Genomic DNA, 16,589 nt, shown 5'->3' with positions numbered 1-16,589 from the left:
TCCTCAATGAGAACAAGGAAAAGAAATGAAATAAAATAAAATAAAAATAAAACAAAAATAAAAATTTAATATACAAGAATAAAACAAAGAACGGGTTACTCCCTTGGTTTGTGTGCAGAATCTTCAATAGCTGAGTAGTAACCAAACGACCGTATAGCATTTCGTTCGCGGCCACAACCTTGGGAGAACTTGTTCCAAAACGCCATCGTAGCTACCATGCGCATAATAACCTGTAAGAACTCAAACTCGCTCGCATGTAGCGGCGTACAACAGAAAACAAAAACATAAAGAAATAAACGTATTTTTGTGTTTTTGGTTTTTATGATTTATATTTTTTTATTTTTTATTATTTTTTTTCTAATAGAACACAACTTAAATCGACCGACTCGAATGGAGATTGAGTACGAGCGGTTTCATTTTAGAACATCCTGAAACATACAAAAATAAATAAAACAGATAGCACAAACAAATAACAGAAATACAAACTCTACAACTTGGGCAGTCTCCCGAGTGATGCATCCATCACGTCTACGTCTCAGTGAGCGAGTCAAGGTAGAATACCTCAACAGTCTGATAAGCTATCGGCTTGCCAATGTAGTGCTTCAGTCTATGACCGTTCACCTTAAACTTCCCAGTTTTATCCTCTATCTCAATAGTACCATACGGGAAAACCTCAGTGACCGTGAACGGTCCCGACCATCGGGATCCGGGAATAACCTCAACCGGGAGTTATACAATAAAACCAAATCCCCACACATGAACTGCTTGTTCCCCTTCAACTTTCTGTCATGCAGTTCCTTCGTCCACTCCTTATAACTAAATGACTGTGCATAGGCGTGATCTCTCAGCTCCTCTAACTCGTGCAACTGGTGGAACCGAGTAGCCTCCACGGCGGACATATCAAGATTGACCCTCTGTAGGGCCCAAGAAGCACGGTGCTCCAACTCGACAGGCAGGTGGCAGGCCTTCCCATAAATCATCCGAAACGGTGTGGAACCGGTCGGTGTTTTGTAGGCTGTACGGAAGGCCCACAACGCATCATCCAACTTGTCGGACCAATCCCGACGATTCGAACCAACCGTTTTCTCAAGAATGCGCTTGATCCCCCAATTACTCACTTCTACCTGCCTACTAGTCTGTGGGTGGTAGGCGGTTGCAAGCCGATGGGCGACCCCATAGCGTCGCAACGCCTTCTCCATCTGCATATTGCAGAAGTGAGTACCTCTATCACTGGTCAATGCCTTCGGGACACCAAAACGAGCAAAAAGGCTCTTGAGAAAACGGACTACAACTCGGGCATCATTCTTGGGTAAGGCTTTGGCCTCAACACACTTCGAAACACAATCAACCGCCACGAGTATGTACTTGTTTCCACGCGAAGATGGAAACGGTCCCATGAAATCAATGCCCCAAACATCGAAAACCTCACAAACTTGAATAGCATTTTGGGGCATTTCATTTCACGACGAGATGTTACCGACCCGCTGGCAACGATCACAACTCCTAACAAACACGTGCGCATCCTTAAAAATCGAAGGCCAATAAAAACCGCAATCAAATACCTTCTTCGCTCTCAAACTCGCACCGTGATGACCTCCTGGCTGTCCAACATGGCAATGGCTCAGAATCTGCCATCCCTCCTTAATGTCCACACACCTCCTGATCAACTGGTCAGCACCTATACGAAAAAGATACGGGTCGTCCCAAAGGTAAAACTTAACATCAGCAAAGAATTTCTTCTTTTGCTAGTAAGACATCTTCGGGTAGAACCCGTCCGCAAGATAGTTCGCGAAGTCGGCGAACCATGGAAAACCCTCATCCTGAGCTGAAATAAACATGAGACTCTCTGTCGGAAAGTGGTCATTAATCCTGACCCCCGGCTCTCCTAATTCAGCTCCCTCAAGAAGCGAAAGATGATCGGCCGCCACATTCTCGGCCCCCTTTTTATCACGGATTTCAATATCAAACTCTTGAAGCAAAAGGATCCATCGGGTAAGACGTGGCTTAGCATCCTGTTTGCTAAAGAGATAACGAATGGCAGAATGATCCGTGTACACAATTGTCTTGGACAGAACAAGATAGGACCAGAATTTATCGAATGCAAACACCATAGCTAAAAGCTCTTTCTCGGTGGTGGTGTAACTCTCCTGTGCACCATTTAGGGTCCGGCTAGCATAGTAAATCGGATGGAAGTGTTTATCCTTCCGCTATCCAAGAACCGCTCCGACTGCGAAGTCGCTCGCATAACACATCAACTCAAAGGGAAGCGACCAGTTGAGAGCAATCATGATCGGGGCGTTAACGCGTTTGTCTTTCAAAATATCAAACGCCTCGATACACTGCTCAGAAAACACAAATGGGGCATCCTTCTCCAGAAGTTTGGTCATGGGTCTCGCGATCTTAGAAAAATATTTAATGAACCGGCAGTAGAACCCAGCGTGACCCAGAAAACTCCGGATGGATCTCATAGAAGTGGGCGGGGGAAGATTAGAAATGGTCTCGACCTTCGCACGATCGACCTCTATCCCCGTACTTGAAATACAATGCTGCAAAACGATGCCCTCGCGTACCATGAAGTGACACTTCTCCCAGTTAAGGACTAGGTTGGTGTCAACGCATCGGGCCAACATCCTCTCAAGGTTAGAGAGACAATGATCAAAAGAACTCCCAAACACAGAAAAATCGTCCATGAACACCTCCATGGAGTCCTCGATCATGTCATGAAATATAGCCACCATGCATTTCTAAAATGTGGCTGGAGCGTTACACAATCCGAACGACATACGCCTGTAAGCAAACGTTCCGTATGGGCAGGTAAACGTGGTTTTCTCTAGGTCATCGGGAGAGATCGGAATCTGAAAGTACCCGGAGAAACCATCCAAGAAACAGTAGTACTGCTGACCTGCTAAACGCTCCAACATCTGATCAATGAAAGGTAAAGGAAAGTGGTCTTTCCTCGTGGCATCATTCAGTCTGCGATAATCAATGCAGACTCTCCAACCGGTCACAAACCTAGTGGGAATGAGCTCGTTCCTCTCATTGGTGATGACAGTCATGCCACCCTTTTTAGGAACCACTTGGACTGGACTAACCCACAAACTATCAGAAATGGGGAAAATGATCCCTGCATCAAGGAGTTTGAAAATCTCCTTCTTCACGAACTCCTGCATCTTCAGATTAAGCCGCCGCTGCGGCTGAACGATAGATCTATAATCACCCTCCATGAGGATTTTATGAGTGTAGAACGAAGGGTTGATACCCTTAATGTCGATAATCTTCCATGAAATGGCCTCCTTGTGCTCTCGAAGCACACTCAACAATCTCTCTCTCTCGACCTCCGTCAAAGCAGATGCAATAATAACCGGCAACTACCTCTCCTCGTCCAAAAACGCGTACTCCAGATGGGCAGGCAAATCCTTAAGCTCTAAGGAAGGAGGGGGGCTCTCGACGGAAGGTCGGTCCGTCGGATCGTCTCGTACGATCCCAGCAGACTGATGTGTGACTAATAACCCTATAATAATGACCCTCACAACTAAGTTTTAATATTAAAAAGAAAATCCTAAACCACACACAACCGGCAAGTGTACCGATCGCAAGTAGTATAGACCTAGGAAGTCCGAGTGTCGAACACGTGGACACGTAAGACGCTAACGATTACTAACCCTAGACAAGACCTACCTTAGAATAATATTTAATTGATTTTTGATTTTTAATTACTTAACTGAACTAACTAGACTGACTGACAAAACTTACCAAAAATAGAAAACTTAACGGGGAATTAACTGTGTTAACTTACGGTGGAGAAAAACGTCTACCTAGGTCTGAATCAACTTGTAGGCCTAACAAGCTAATGGATTGAATGATATCTAGACACCGGTCCCTAAAGATGACAAGACTAAGGATCGCTCGGGCTCACTGGATCACCTCTTGGTCTCACTCAACAAGCCTAAACTACTCAAAATCGCCTAAAACGTCCAAACCGGGAAACAATTGCTAACGTGTTCTAATGCTAGATCACCTCTCGGTCTCACCAACACTCGACCCTAATGGCAATGAATACTACACAACCAAGGATGGAGGAACAATTCAACTTAAACTAAAATAGATCAACTAGTCACTCAAAACACCTAAACCTGACAAGAAACGAACTCGCTCTCGCTCAATCCTTATTCTAGCATGTAAAGGCAATGAGATGACCCTAACTTCCTATCACCTCTCGGTCTCAAAGAAGGTTCCTAACTGCTGTACTTTAACCAAATAATCATGCAACAAAACCCTACGGTTGTTCCTACCGCAAACAAACCCTAAACACCAAGTCTAGAATCAAACAATGCACCGATCAATCAATACAAAACTAATCAATCAACACACGGGGTTTATGCAATAATTCACCAAAATTTCCAGCCCTTAAACACAACCTATTTCATGTCTAAATCAAACTTTATAATAACAATTAAGGTCTATTAATCAAACAATCCATAAAACCTATCAAAACCTAACAATTAACATCATTCCTAGGTAGAACTAACAAGATTAGCCGAGAATCATAATTGGACAGCAGCTAGCATTCAATAAAAACATTATATAACTCATACCAATCATCATAATAATCATCCAACAATCAATTCTACTCATAAACAATTCAATCTCTTAAGCAATTGCGAAACAATTCAACAATTAAGCAAGAAACTAAAATTGTATGAACAATGAAAAAGATGTAAGGATATGAGATGTTCCGGGGCTGCTCTCGGCTGTAAAAACTGATGGTGAATGATCCCAAGACTTGGTTCTTGTGTCTTCTTCCTTCCCTAGCCGTCACATGATCAAACTCTAAGCCGAAAAAAGTTTTTCCTTCTCTCCCTTGCTGTTGCCTGGCCGATCGCAGCTTAGTAGGCTGCTAGGGTTTTTTTAATTTTTTTTATGTTATAATATTGTAAGTAATGGGCCTCCATGATGCATATGGGTCGGGCTTTGAGCTTTGTCTTGAACTTGTATGCGTAAAAGGCTCGTACAATGCTCGAAAAGCTCGGTTTCTTCTTCCTTGTAACCCATAACCTACAATATGAACAAACTTATGTAAAACCTAAATAAAACGAGTTAAAACACCTAAAATATAATATATTACGTAGATAAAAGGTGCGGAAAATACGTGTGTTTTACAACACATCATAGACACTTCAGACTCAGGGGAATGTGAATCGGTGTCGTCTTCCGTTGACTGATCGGTCATGGCAACCATCTCAATCTCTGGAATGTCCCTATCGAGAATCTGAGTGTCGGAGGCAGATCCTCCACAGATCTCACTGAAAAACTCCCCAACATGCTCCATGATGGTATCGACAAAGTACAAGGAGTCATCAGCAGACTTGGGGTGTTTAAGTGACTGTCGAACGTCAAAGATGACGTTCTCATCCCCAACTCTCAAGATCAACTTACCCTCGCAGACGTCTATCAACACCTGTGCAGTGGTAAGGAATGGTCGGCCAAGAATAAGCAGTACACTATCATCATCGTTCATGTCCAGAATGACAAAGTCCACCGGGAAGATGAACTTATCGACATGAACAAGCATGTTCTCGACCACCCCTCGAAGGTATTTCACAGAACGATCAGCAAGCTGGATACTCATCCTGGTGGGCCTCGGTTCGCCTAAACCCAGCTTGCAATACACGGAATACGGCATGAGATTAATGCTGGCACCAAGATCACCCAGTGCATGAATAACCGTATCATCACTCAAGATGCAGGGAATCGTGAAACTCCCTGCATCGGCCATCTTCTCTGGTAGCTTCCTCTATAAGACAACAGAACAACTAGTACTCAAAGGGATGGAAGCTACCTCAGCCAACTTCTCTTTATTCGACAGAATACCCTTAAGGAACTTCGCGTGTTTAGGCATCTGAGTCAGTGCCTCAAGGAATGGAATATTAAGGTGAAGCTACTTCAAAAGATCAAGAAATTTAGAATTCTGCTCCTCATCTCTGTCTCTGCGGAGTCTCCCGGGGTATGGTACTCTAGTTTTGTAGACTCTCAGCGGCTCGCTCGGTAGCTGCTGTCTCTTGGCTTGTGCTGAACTCCCTGGGCTGCTCCTCTGATGCACCTGGGCCGGTGGAGACTCCATCAGAATCTCCTCATCCACCTGCTCCTCTACAACTACTGCAGGCTCCTCGACTCCTCCTCCTCTGGACCTCTGCTGAATCACGGGCTCATCTCGTGCCCCTGCGCCCCTCCTCGTCGTCACAGCTTTCGCGAATCCCTTCGGGTTCTGCTCGGTGTTACTCGGTAGCGTACCCTGCGGCCTCTCGTTCAATCGACTGGCTATCTCTCCCATTTGCCGCTCGAGACTCTGAATCGACGCTCCCTAATTCCTCATGAACTGCTCGTGTTCCCGAAACTTCTCCTGAGTCTCCTTATGTCGGGAATCCTCTCGCGTCATAAGCTGTGACAACATCTGCGTCTGCTGCGCCAACATGTCCTCCAAAGTGGGCTTCTTCTCCCCACTGCTCGCTCCCTCACCCGCATCCTGGAATAGACTCTGACGCTATTGAAAACCGGACTGATTGCCGCTCCTCCAGTTGGAATTCTGATTGCCTCTCCACCCCGAATTATAAGAATTGAAAGAATTTGGATTTCGGTTCGGATTTCCTATAAAGTCTACGGCCTCCTCTTGCGAACTGACTGGGCACTGAACGGTATCATGCCCTCCTCTGCATATCTCGCACAACTTGCTCTTCGTCTGCAAGTCCTTCACAATCTGCGCTAACACCTCTACCTGTGCCGTGAATGCGGTGGTCGTGTCCACTAAATGCATGCCGCGTGATATGGATTCGACAGTCTTACCACCTTTTACGGGTGGTCGCTGGTATCCACTCATAGCTAACCCGTTAAACAAAGCGATGCACTCATCCGGGTCCTTCGTTGTCAGCAAATTTCCTCCCGCCGTCGTGTCAAGCATGTTCTGTGTCACATATGTCACTCCATTATAAAACTTCTCGAAAACCACCCAATCTTGCAAGCCATGGTTCGGGCATAACGCTAATATATTTCTAAAACGCTCCCATGCCTCGTAGAAACTCTCGGCTTCCTCCATCTGAAAAGAATGAATCTGATTACGTAGACGAGCGGCCTTAGCCGGAGGATCGTACTTCTCAAGAAATTGGGTCTGCATGGCAGCCCAAGTAGCTATGGAGCCTTGTGGGAGGGACTCGAGCCACAGACTCGGTTTATCGATGAGCGAGAACGGAAAAACGCGGAGTTTCACGGCGTCTTCGGATACGCCGGCAAGATGGAAGGTGTCGTAGATACGCGCGATGCGAGTGAGATGATGATGCGGGTTTTCGTGAAGTAACCCGTGGAATTGAGAAGAATGAGAAATGGTGTTCAGAATATTCGACGGAATCTGCCAGTTCGCGTTAACTCCAATGGCGGGTGGTGCGATGCTGGATCTCGCGCCAGCATTGGCCGGTCAAGCCCGGTCTGCAACTGTCCTCGGTGGTGGATTTTCGCCCATGATCCTATCCCTATCGTCGAAGTCAACGGATGAAGAAGTGGACGATGGTGAAACGGCGTGATGTCTCTCACGAAACTCTCTCTCTGGCTTGGATAATACTTCAGTGTCGGGTGATCCTCGAGATCGAGTATGTCGTATAAAACTATAATTACAAATAAAATTAGCTTAAACTATTCAAACAAAAAAGCAAAACAAAACAAAAATAATTACAAGTAGCACACAAGGTAAGTCCTAACTCGAGTCGCTCTCAAAACGCCTAAAACCGTGTCCCCGGCAACGGCGCCAAAAACTTGATGTGCGTCGGATATGTATATAACAATGAATCTCACAACTAAGCTTTAAATATAAAATGAAAAATCCTAAAACCACACACAACCGGCAAGTGTACCGATCGCAAGTAGTATAGACCTAGGAAGTCCGAGTATCGAACACGTGGACACGTAAAAACGCTAATGATCACTAACCCTAGACAAGACCTACCTAAGAAAAATATTTAAATGATTTTTGATTTTTATAACTTAACTTGACTAACTGGACTGACTGACAAAAATTACCTAAAATAAGAAACTTAACGGGGAACTAACTGTGTTAACTTCGGATGGAGAAAAACGTCTACCTAGGTCTGAATCAAACTGTAGGCCTAACAAGCTAATGGAATGGATGACATCAAGACACCGGTCCCTAAAGATGACACGACTAAGGATCACTCGGGCTTACTGGATTACCTCTTGGTCTCACTCAACAAGCCTTAACTACTCAAAGTCGACTAAAACGACCAAACCGGGAAACAATTGCTAACGTGCTCTAATGTTGACTCACCTCTCTGTCTCACCAACACTCGACCCTAATGGCAATGAATACTACACAACCAAGGATAGAGGAACAATTCAACTTAAACCAAATAGATCAACTAGTCACTGACAAGAAATGAACTCGCTCTCGCGCAATCCTTATTCTAGCGTGCAAAGGTAATGAGACGACCCTAACTTCTTATCACCTCTCGGTCTCTAAGAAGGTGCCTAACCGCTGTACTTTAACCAAAAAATCATGCAACAAAACCCTACGGTTGTACCTACCGCAAACAAACCCTAAACACAAAGTCTAGAATCAAACAAGCGCCGATCAATCAATACGAAACTAATTAACCAACGCAAGGGGTTTAAGCAATAAATTGATATAATTTCCAGCACTTAAACACAACCTATTTCATGTCTAAATCAAACTTTACAATAACAATTAACATCTATCAATCAAACAATCCAATAAACTCATCAAAACCTAACAATTATCATCATTCCTAGGTAGAACCGACAAGTTTAGCCTAGCATATTATTTGGACAACAGCAAATACTCAATAAAATCATCACATAAACTATTCCAATCATCATAACAATCATTCAATGATCAATACTAATCATAAACAATTCAATCTCTCAATCAATTGCAAAACTAGTTAACAATTAAGCAAGAATAAGAAAGTGATTGAACAAAGTAATGAATGAAAGGATATTGAGATGTTCCGGGCTGCTCCTTGCTGCAATAATCTGATGGAGAACGATCCCGACACTTGGCTCTTGCTTCTTCTTCCTTCCTTAGCCGCCAAAACACCAAGACCTAGCTTCCACAAAACTTTTTTTTTCTTTTTCTTTCCTGCTGAGTTCTGGCCGATCGGACCTAGGCTACTGCTCTAGGGTTTTTTTTTTAATTTTATATAATATAATATAATGTAGCTTGGGCTTGTCCATGACGCATACGGGCCGGGCCTTGACCTTTGTCTTCAAATCATATGCGTAAAAGACTCGTAAACTGCTCAAGAAGCTCGGTTTCTTTCTTTCTTTCTTTCACCCATAACCTACAAGATAGTTAAAACTATGTAAAACCTATCTAAAACAAGTTAAAATACATAAAATATAATATAATACGTAGATAAAAGGTGCGGAAAATAAGTATGTTTTGCAACACATCAGTACTCATCCTCCATGAGTATCCTGTGCGTGCAAAAGTTCGGGCTGATGCCCTGAATGTCCATGAGTTTCCACGCAATAGCCTGTTTGTGTGCCTTGAGCACATCAACCAACCTCGACTTCTCATCATCCGTCAACTGAGAAGAAATGATAACGGGCAAATCGGCCTCACCGTCCAAGAAAGCATACTCCAAATGAGGAGGTAGCTCTTTAAGCTCAAGGGACGGTGGTGCCTCAATCGATGGTCTCTCCTTCAGTCACTTGGTGCTATCGGCAACCGTGAACACCTCGGGGTATTCAGGAGGTGAGCTAGCAAGAATGCTCAGGTCATGCTCCGGGGGAACATCGACCTCGTCCTCCTGATTGAGCAAATCTGCTCCAGAGATGTAGTCAAGACAGCGCTCGAACTGAGATATGAACGTGTCAAGAAAGTAAACGGAATCGTCTTGACTACTGGAGTTCCTCATCGATTTGACGACATCGATGGTGACGATCTCCTCCCCTACACGAAGTATGATTTTGCCGTCGAAGACGTCAATAAGCGCTTTAGCAGTACGCAGGAAGGGTCGTCCCAAAATGAGCGGGACCTGATCGTCAGCCTCCATGTCAAGAATAACAAAATTCATGGGGAAAACGAATTTATCGACTTTAACGAGTACGTTTTCCACGATTCCCTGCGGATATTTGACCGAACGGTCGGCCAAGGATAAACTCATGCGCGTTGGGACCGGCTTGCCAAGGTCTAGCTTTTTTATAAAGAGAATATGGCATCAGATTTATGCTAGCACCTAAATCGGCCAACGCGTAGCTCTCAGTCGAGCTGCCAAACAAACACGGAATCGTGAAGTGTCCCGGGTCTGCTAATTTTTCCGGCAGCTTGTTTTGGACTACCGCAGAGCATCCTTCATTTAGACATACCGTCGAAAGCCCCTCCAGCTTCTTCTTGTTCGAAAGAAGATCTTTTAAGAATTTAGCATATTTGGGCATATGCTGGAGTACCTCGACAAAAGGAAGATTGATTTTTAACTGTTTAAACATGTCCAAGAAATGTCCATATTCCTCCACATACTTCTGCCGCAGAAGATGGGCAGGATACGGAACTCGAGTAAGATCGACTTCGGGACTCTTCTTCTCTTTAATCTTCTTCTCAGCAACCTTCTTCGCAGGAGACTCGCCGTTTGACGCGGTACTTCTTGGGGCCCGCCTCTCGTGCGTCCTCACAGGAGCCTCCATCTCTATCTCCTCGTCCACCGGCTCCTCATCATCTGCCAATGGCTGCTCTCTATCACCTCCTCTGCCACTACGGGTGGTCACCGCCTTCAACGGTGCCTTTGGGTTAAGCTTGGTGCTTCCCTGAAACACTCCAACATGCTAATTAGGTAACATATGCTTCATCATCTCATCCACCTTTCGAGACATCTCCAAAATTGACAACTGCTGGTTCTTCAATAAGGTGTCGTGCTCAGCCAGTCTATTCTGTGTGTTATTATCTCTATCAATAAGGTGGGAAAGCATGGTAGATTGCTTAGATAGAAACTCCTTAAGATCCGGGTCCATACCACTGCTCTTCCTGCACTCGAACTCCCTGCCACCTCTGTATCTCTAGCCTGACTCTGCTCCTGCCTCGGCTGAAAGCCCTGAGCATTACCTCTCGACCTCCAACCATAGTTTGAGCTATTCCTCCATCCGGGGTTTCCATAGGTATTCGGTCCTTTATTCTGATTTCCCAAGTAGTCCACCTTCTCCTGCTGACCGACCGGACAATCAACTGTGTCATGCCCTCCTCGGCAGACTTCGCACCTATTAACAACCTTCTTCAAGTCCTTAATTTCCCTTTGAATTGCTTTTAAGGCAGCCGTGATGCTAGTATCATTCGAGATTTGACGGACGCCTCGAGCGGAAGAAGTGGTGGTTTTAGAAGTACCTCGGGCGGACGGTCCCTGCTGCTCGGCTAGGGCGAAACTCTCAAACATCGACTCACACTCATCTATATCCAGCTTCAATAACATGTTCCCTCCAGCTGACGTATTGAATCTCTGCTGCATCTCAAAGGTCAGCCCGTTATAGAATTTCTTGACTACGGCCCATTCGGACAGACCATGTTGGGGGCATCTGCTAAGCAGATTATGGAACCTTTCCCAAGCCAAAGGGTATGACTCGTTAGGGTCCATGCGGAAGGAATAAATCTGATCACGAAGTCGCGAGGCTTAAGATGGCGGAAAATACTTCTTTAGGAATCTATCTTGAAGTTCGTCCCATGTAGTGATGGACCCAGGGGGAAGGTTTTCCAACCATGATGAAGCTCGACCCTCAAGAGAAAATGGAAAAGGATGAAGGTAGATAGAAGCACGAGTGGCGTTGGCGATATGAAAAGTGTCGCAGATGCGAGTGAATATGTTTAGATGGCCTGACTTGTCCTCGTCTTCAAGTCCGTGAAATGGGGATGAATTAGTAATAGAATTCATGACGTTGGGCGGAATGTGCCAGTTACTAGCATCGGGCATCGCCGGACGTGTGATAGCAGACTGTCTCCCCATAACTCCCTCATTTTCTCTCGAGTGAACCGTACGCCTAGGGGGAAGAGCGTCACCCATATCTGAAGTGGAATCTGGAACGTGTACCTTGCTTTGGCGTAGATCACGTGTAATCTTCCGAAGCTCCCTACGGCGCTCAAGAAAATCTCTCTCGGGTTCATCAGAAACGGTGAACTCTGGTGGTCCTAGCGAATAAGTACGTCGCATACACTGTAAAATAGATAAAATAGTGAGGACCCAAGCTTATCCCTAAAGCACAAAAAGCACAGATAGCAATTAAGTAATAAAATAAAATCTAATTATTTAAACTAAAACTAAAAATAAAGAAAAAGCAAATAAAATCTAATTCGCCAATTACCAAGTGTCCCCGGCAACGGCGCCAAAAACTTGATGTGCCTAAGGTGGTATATAAAAATATTACAATTAATAACCTAGCACAACGAGTAATAAAAACCAGGAATACCCTAAACCAAACCACTAGCAACAGGCAAGTGAACCTATCGGGTCTAGAATATGTATGGGAAGTCCGGGAATATCGAACCCTAGAGACACTAACTAAATTAACGAAACTAGATTCTAAATGCTAAATAAATTAATAATTAAGAGAAGATTATTTTTGGATTTTTATTTATTTTATTTTAAGACTAATTATTATTTAGACTAATTAATTAAGCTAAAGTAAACTAATAAACTAAACTTAAAACTCTAAGACTTAGATGAAGACAATAATGAGAAAGGCGTTACATAGGCTTGAAATCCTATTTGTAAATCTTGGATGCTTATCGGCTATGGAAACTGTGATGGAACCGGGATCTAAAGATACAACGCCCTAGACATCATAGTGGATCCCTGATCATTCTCTGGGTGTCACCTAAAAGGAATACAAAAAGGGGCGTATGACACAAACCGGTTGGTTGGATTACCTCTCAGTCTCTCCAACAATATTAAAGTACTCTAATGACTAGATCACCTCTCAGTCTCACTAATCACAATACATCCGGGAGTGTAAGGGACGTAAGGAGTAACCTAAAGATGCTCAAAAAGACTTAGGATATCAAAAATCAAAAGACAATAAGGGGGAAACCCACTCTCATGTAATCTATATCAAACCGCCTAATGAATAAGACTACCCCAACTATCTATTACCTCTCAGTCTCAAGATAGGAAGAACACTTAAAATCTCTAAACCCTCAAACAATAGTTCCTATGGATTACGCCGGTTATAAACCATAAACTAGTTACGAACACACAGTAGGTAACCTAATATGCGTCTACACATGAAAGACTTTCACAAAGACACATATGGAACAATTGAATAAAAGTAAGTTAATAATAAGTATGCATATTCATCTTACAAATATCAAAAAGTCTATTACAATAATATTAGTCCAACACCAATAACCAATAAAACCGACTAGCAATCCAAAGTTCAACAAATATTTATTCAAAGCCTAGGCAACTAAAAGGTTTTAGCCAAGAATCATACTCAAAACAAAGATAAAATAATTTAGTTCATTCAAGTTCATAATAAAGATAATAAATTTAAACCAAAGAAACCGTATTTAGATAGAGTAGATGTGAACCCAACACCACCAAAAGCTTTTGACTTGCGGCTGTTTTGGTGTGCAATTCCAGCCAAGAATAATAAATAATAATATGGATTATGGCTTCTATTTTCTTTTGCTGCTGCTTCGTTGCTTTCCACAAAAAAAAATAACAATAAAGAGTAATAATTGTTGGCGGATGTCTTCTTCTGCCTTCTTGTCTCTTCTCCAATCAAGCTTAATTTGCTGCTGCCTTTTTTCTGAATCTCTACCGTCAAGCTGTTCCAAAAAAAAAATATATTCTATATCATGTACAGTGGCGGCTCCTAATATATGGCGGTTAAAGATTTTTTTCTCAACACCGACATTCTTAAATTCATGTAGGCCCACTTTCTCAAAACCTAATTATTATTATTATTATTATTATTATTATTATTATTATGATACGTAACTTATTTTTTATTTTCTTTTTCTTTTTTTTTCCTTTTAATTCTATATATAATAGTTAATTTTAATAATAGAAATTAATAATATATAATATATGTTTGACTCGTCATTCATCGGTTTCAAGTTTAGTAAAAATATTTCATTTTAGCTCATTGTCTCTAGAAACCATTAAAACCCACGCATGAACCAAAAAATAATAATATTCAATAAAAACTTGGCTCAAAAGTACTTAAAAGTATAGGAATATTTATATAATAACATGTATAAATGAGACCACATCACAAACCTTAGGGATGATTTTAGCACTCTTCTCCTTAATATAGTTAAAATATGACACATCGATAGCATTTTTGTAAGGCCAATATTCTATATTGTTTTCAGGATTGTGTATGTCGTTATAATTTGCTTTTTAGTCGATGTATTACGTACTCGGTACGTTTATTTGTACGTTTATTATGTAAACTTTGGAGAAATGGGGACCCTATAAAAGGGTCACTTTACCCATTTCTCCAAAGAACGCATATCCAAACAACTCATTTTTCAATCAACCTTTGAAAATAAGAGTTTCTTTCCACTCTCTCTATTTTCTCTCTTTTATATTAACAAAACTAATATCCGAGATCCGAGTGTCGTTGGTGATTTCCGCTAACCAACAACACGGATTGATCCGACTAAAGTTGTGAGATCCATCTAGAGGACCTACAAGTGGTATAAGAGCTGGCGGCTTGACATTTTGTGGTTTTCGGGTCAAACTTTTTGGATTTTGATCTTAGTTTTTGGTGTTTTTGAGGTTGATTTCATGTTACTCACCTCATTTAGAGTCCTTAAACCTTAAAAATACACGATAATCACCAAATCTAAATTTTTAGTGTTTTAAGTTTTTGTGTCCGGGTTCAGATTCGGCTTAAAAACTCAGATCTATGCCGATTTAGTGGTTTTTAGACTAAAGTCTTTTTTTGCAGTTTAGGTGCTATCTTTTAAAAAAAAATCACTGTAGCAATCGAGTCGCATCGCACGGATCTGTAGCAATCGAGTCGCATCGCACGAGTACTGTAGCAATCAAGTCGCACGGGTACTATAGCAATCGACTCGCACGGACACTGTAGCAACTTGAGTCACATGGGCACTGTAGCAACTCGAGTCGCACGAGCACTGTAGCAACTCGGGAATTGTAGCAACTTGGTACTGTAGCAGAAACAAAAAAAAAACACTTTTTTTTTCTTCTTCTCTAAAAAAAACTTGAAATATTCTAATCGAGTTTTTAACTAACTATAAAAAAAATGTCTTACGAACCTGAGCTTGGAGAAAATCTGGATACAGAGGAAAGCCGAAAAAAATGTTAAAAAGAGAATTCGAAATGTTTTAACATATTCAAGGAGAATCGGTTGCCTCTCTCATCAACAGATTTGAGTCACTCGTCACTAAAATGAGAAGTGCCGGTATCATTGATGGTTTGTCTGAGATAAACATGAAGCTGCTGAATTCACTACCTTATACATGGAACAGCTGCGTGGTCATCATCAAGGGAACCGAAACCTGAACATCATAACACTTTCAGAGTTCACTTCTACCATCAAATCTTTTGAATTAATGGAAAATAAGCTCCAAATGAACAATCAGTCCAAAGAAAATAAAGCTGGGAGAAGTCTTGCAAGTGAAAGCAGTCATGCATGTCCTATCCTTCCCGAGGTACACACAAATCTATGCACTCAAGCATGCATTCACAAAGTTGAGTTCTATAGAAATAACTACGATGTTGTTGTTAAAGAGAACTCACAGCTAAAAAGTCTGAACAAACAATATGTTAAAGCTGATGGATTTATCCCACTAAGATCAAAACTCACCATGACGATGTTGCTAATTTGAAACTCAAAAATTTTCAATCTCAAAAGGAATTTGAATATTATAAAAATATAGTAACAAATTTAAAAGCTCAAATTGAAAGCTTAGAAACTGAGCTTTCTGATAAGAAATCAACGGTAACATTTCGGTTTTTCCGTATTCGTATTTGTATTTGTTAACCCGATTCGAGAATGTATTCGGATCTTTCTTATTAATGAAATCGTGAATTTATTAGTAAAATAACTTTGTTTATCCTAGTTTCTAATTCCTTAACTTTCATTTGTGTCATATAGCCTTTAGAAACTCTTAAAATAGCTTAAAAATGCAATTTTGGAACATCAAGGACTAAAAGTGCCAACAATGAAAATCTGATAAAAGTAACTACTTCGCGCGACGCGAAGGAGGAGACCATAAACTTCCCGCGACGCGAAGAAACCATTAGGTCAGCCAAATTAATGCTATATCTTTCCTTAATCCATCCTAATCACGAAAATTGAGCAACAAGTTATTGTATATAGTATAGAATAGTATCTAGTATAGGTTCATATTCAGTAATTTGGTCAATATATCGATGATTAAAGGCTTAATTTCGTCATTTAAAACAATATTCTTTTACCATAATCGACTTGTTTCTTATCCAACAAGTTGTTAAACTCACTATATAAACATATCATAACTCCAAACCCTAAAGTTTACTGAAACCAAGCAATTCCAACCGTCACCTACCCTATTCGCGACGATATTCCAC

General features: G+C 41.9%; 1 protein-coding gene across 1 annotated transcript; it reads right to left on the bottom strand.

Annotated features, from left to right (window-relative positions):
* Positions 1-10,122: 10,122 nt before the first annotated feature.
* LOC143563881 (uncharacterized) lies at positions 10,123-11,645 on the bottom strand. Its single transcript, XM_077051325.1, has 2 exons — positions 11,034-11,645; positions 10,123-10,827 (listed from the first exon to the last, which is right to left on the bottom strand). The coding sequence occupies exons 1-2, from the start codon at positions 11,643-11,645 to the stop codon at positions 10,123-10,125; spliced, it is 1,317 nt and encodes a 438-aa protein (XP_076907440.1).
* Between the last annotated feature and the right edge of the window lie 4,944 nt (positions 11,646-16,589).

This window comes from Bidens hawaiensis, unplaced genomic scaffold, assembly GCF_021521415.1.
Source record: "Bidens hawaiensis isolate Kalapana, Puna unplaced genomic scaffold, B.hawaiensis_p1.1 tig00001206_1, whole genome shotgun sequence".
Taxonomy (NCBI): Eukaryota; Viridiplantae; Streptophyta; class Magnoliopsida; order Asterales; family Asteraceae; genus Bidens; species Bidens hawaiensis.
This window is presented reverse-complemented; position numbering and strand designations above follow the sequence as displayed.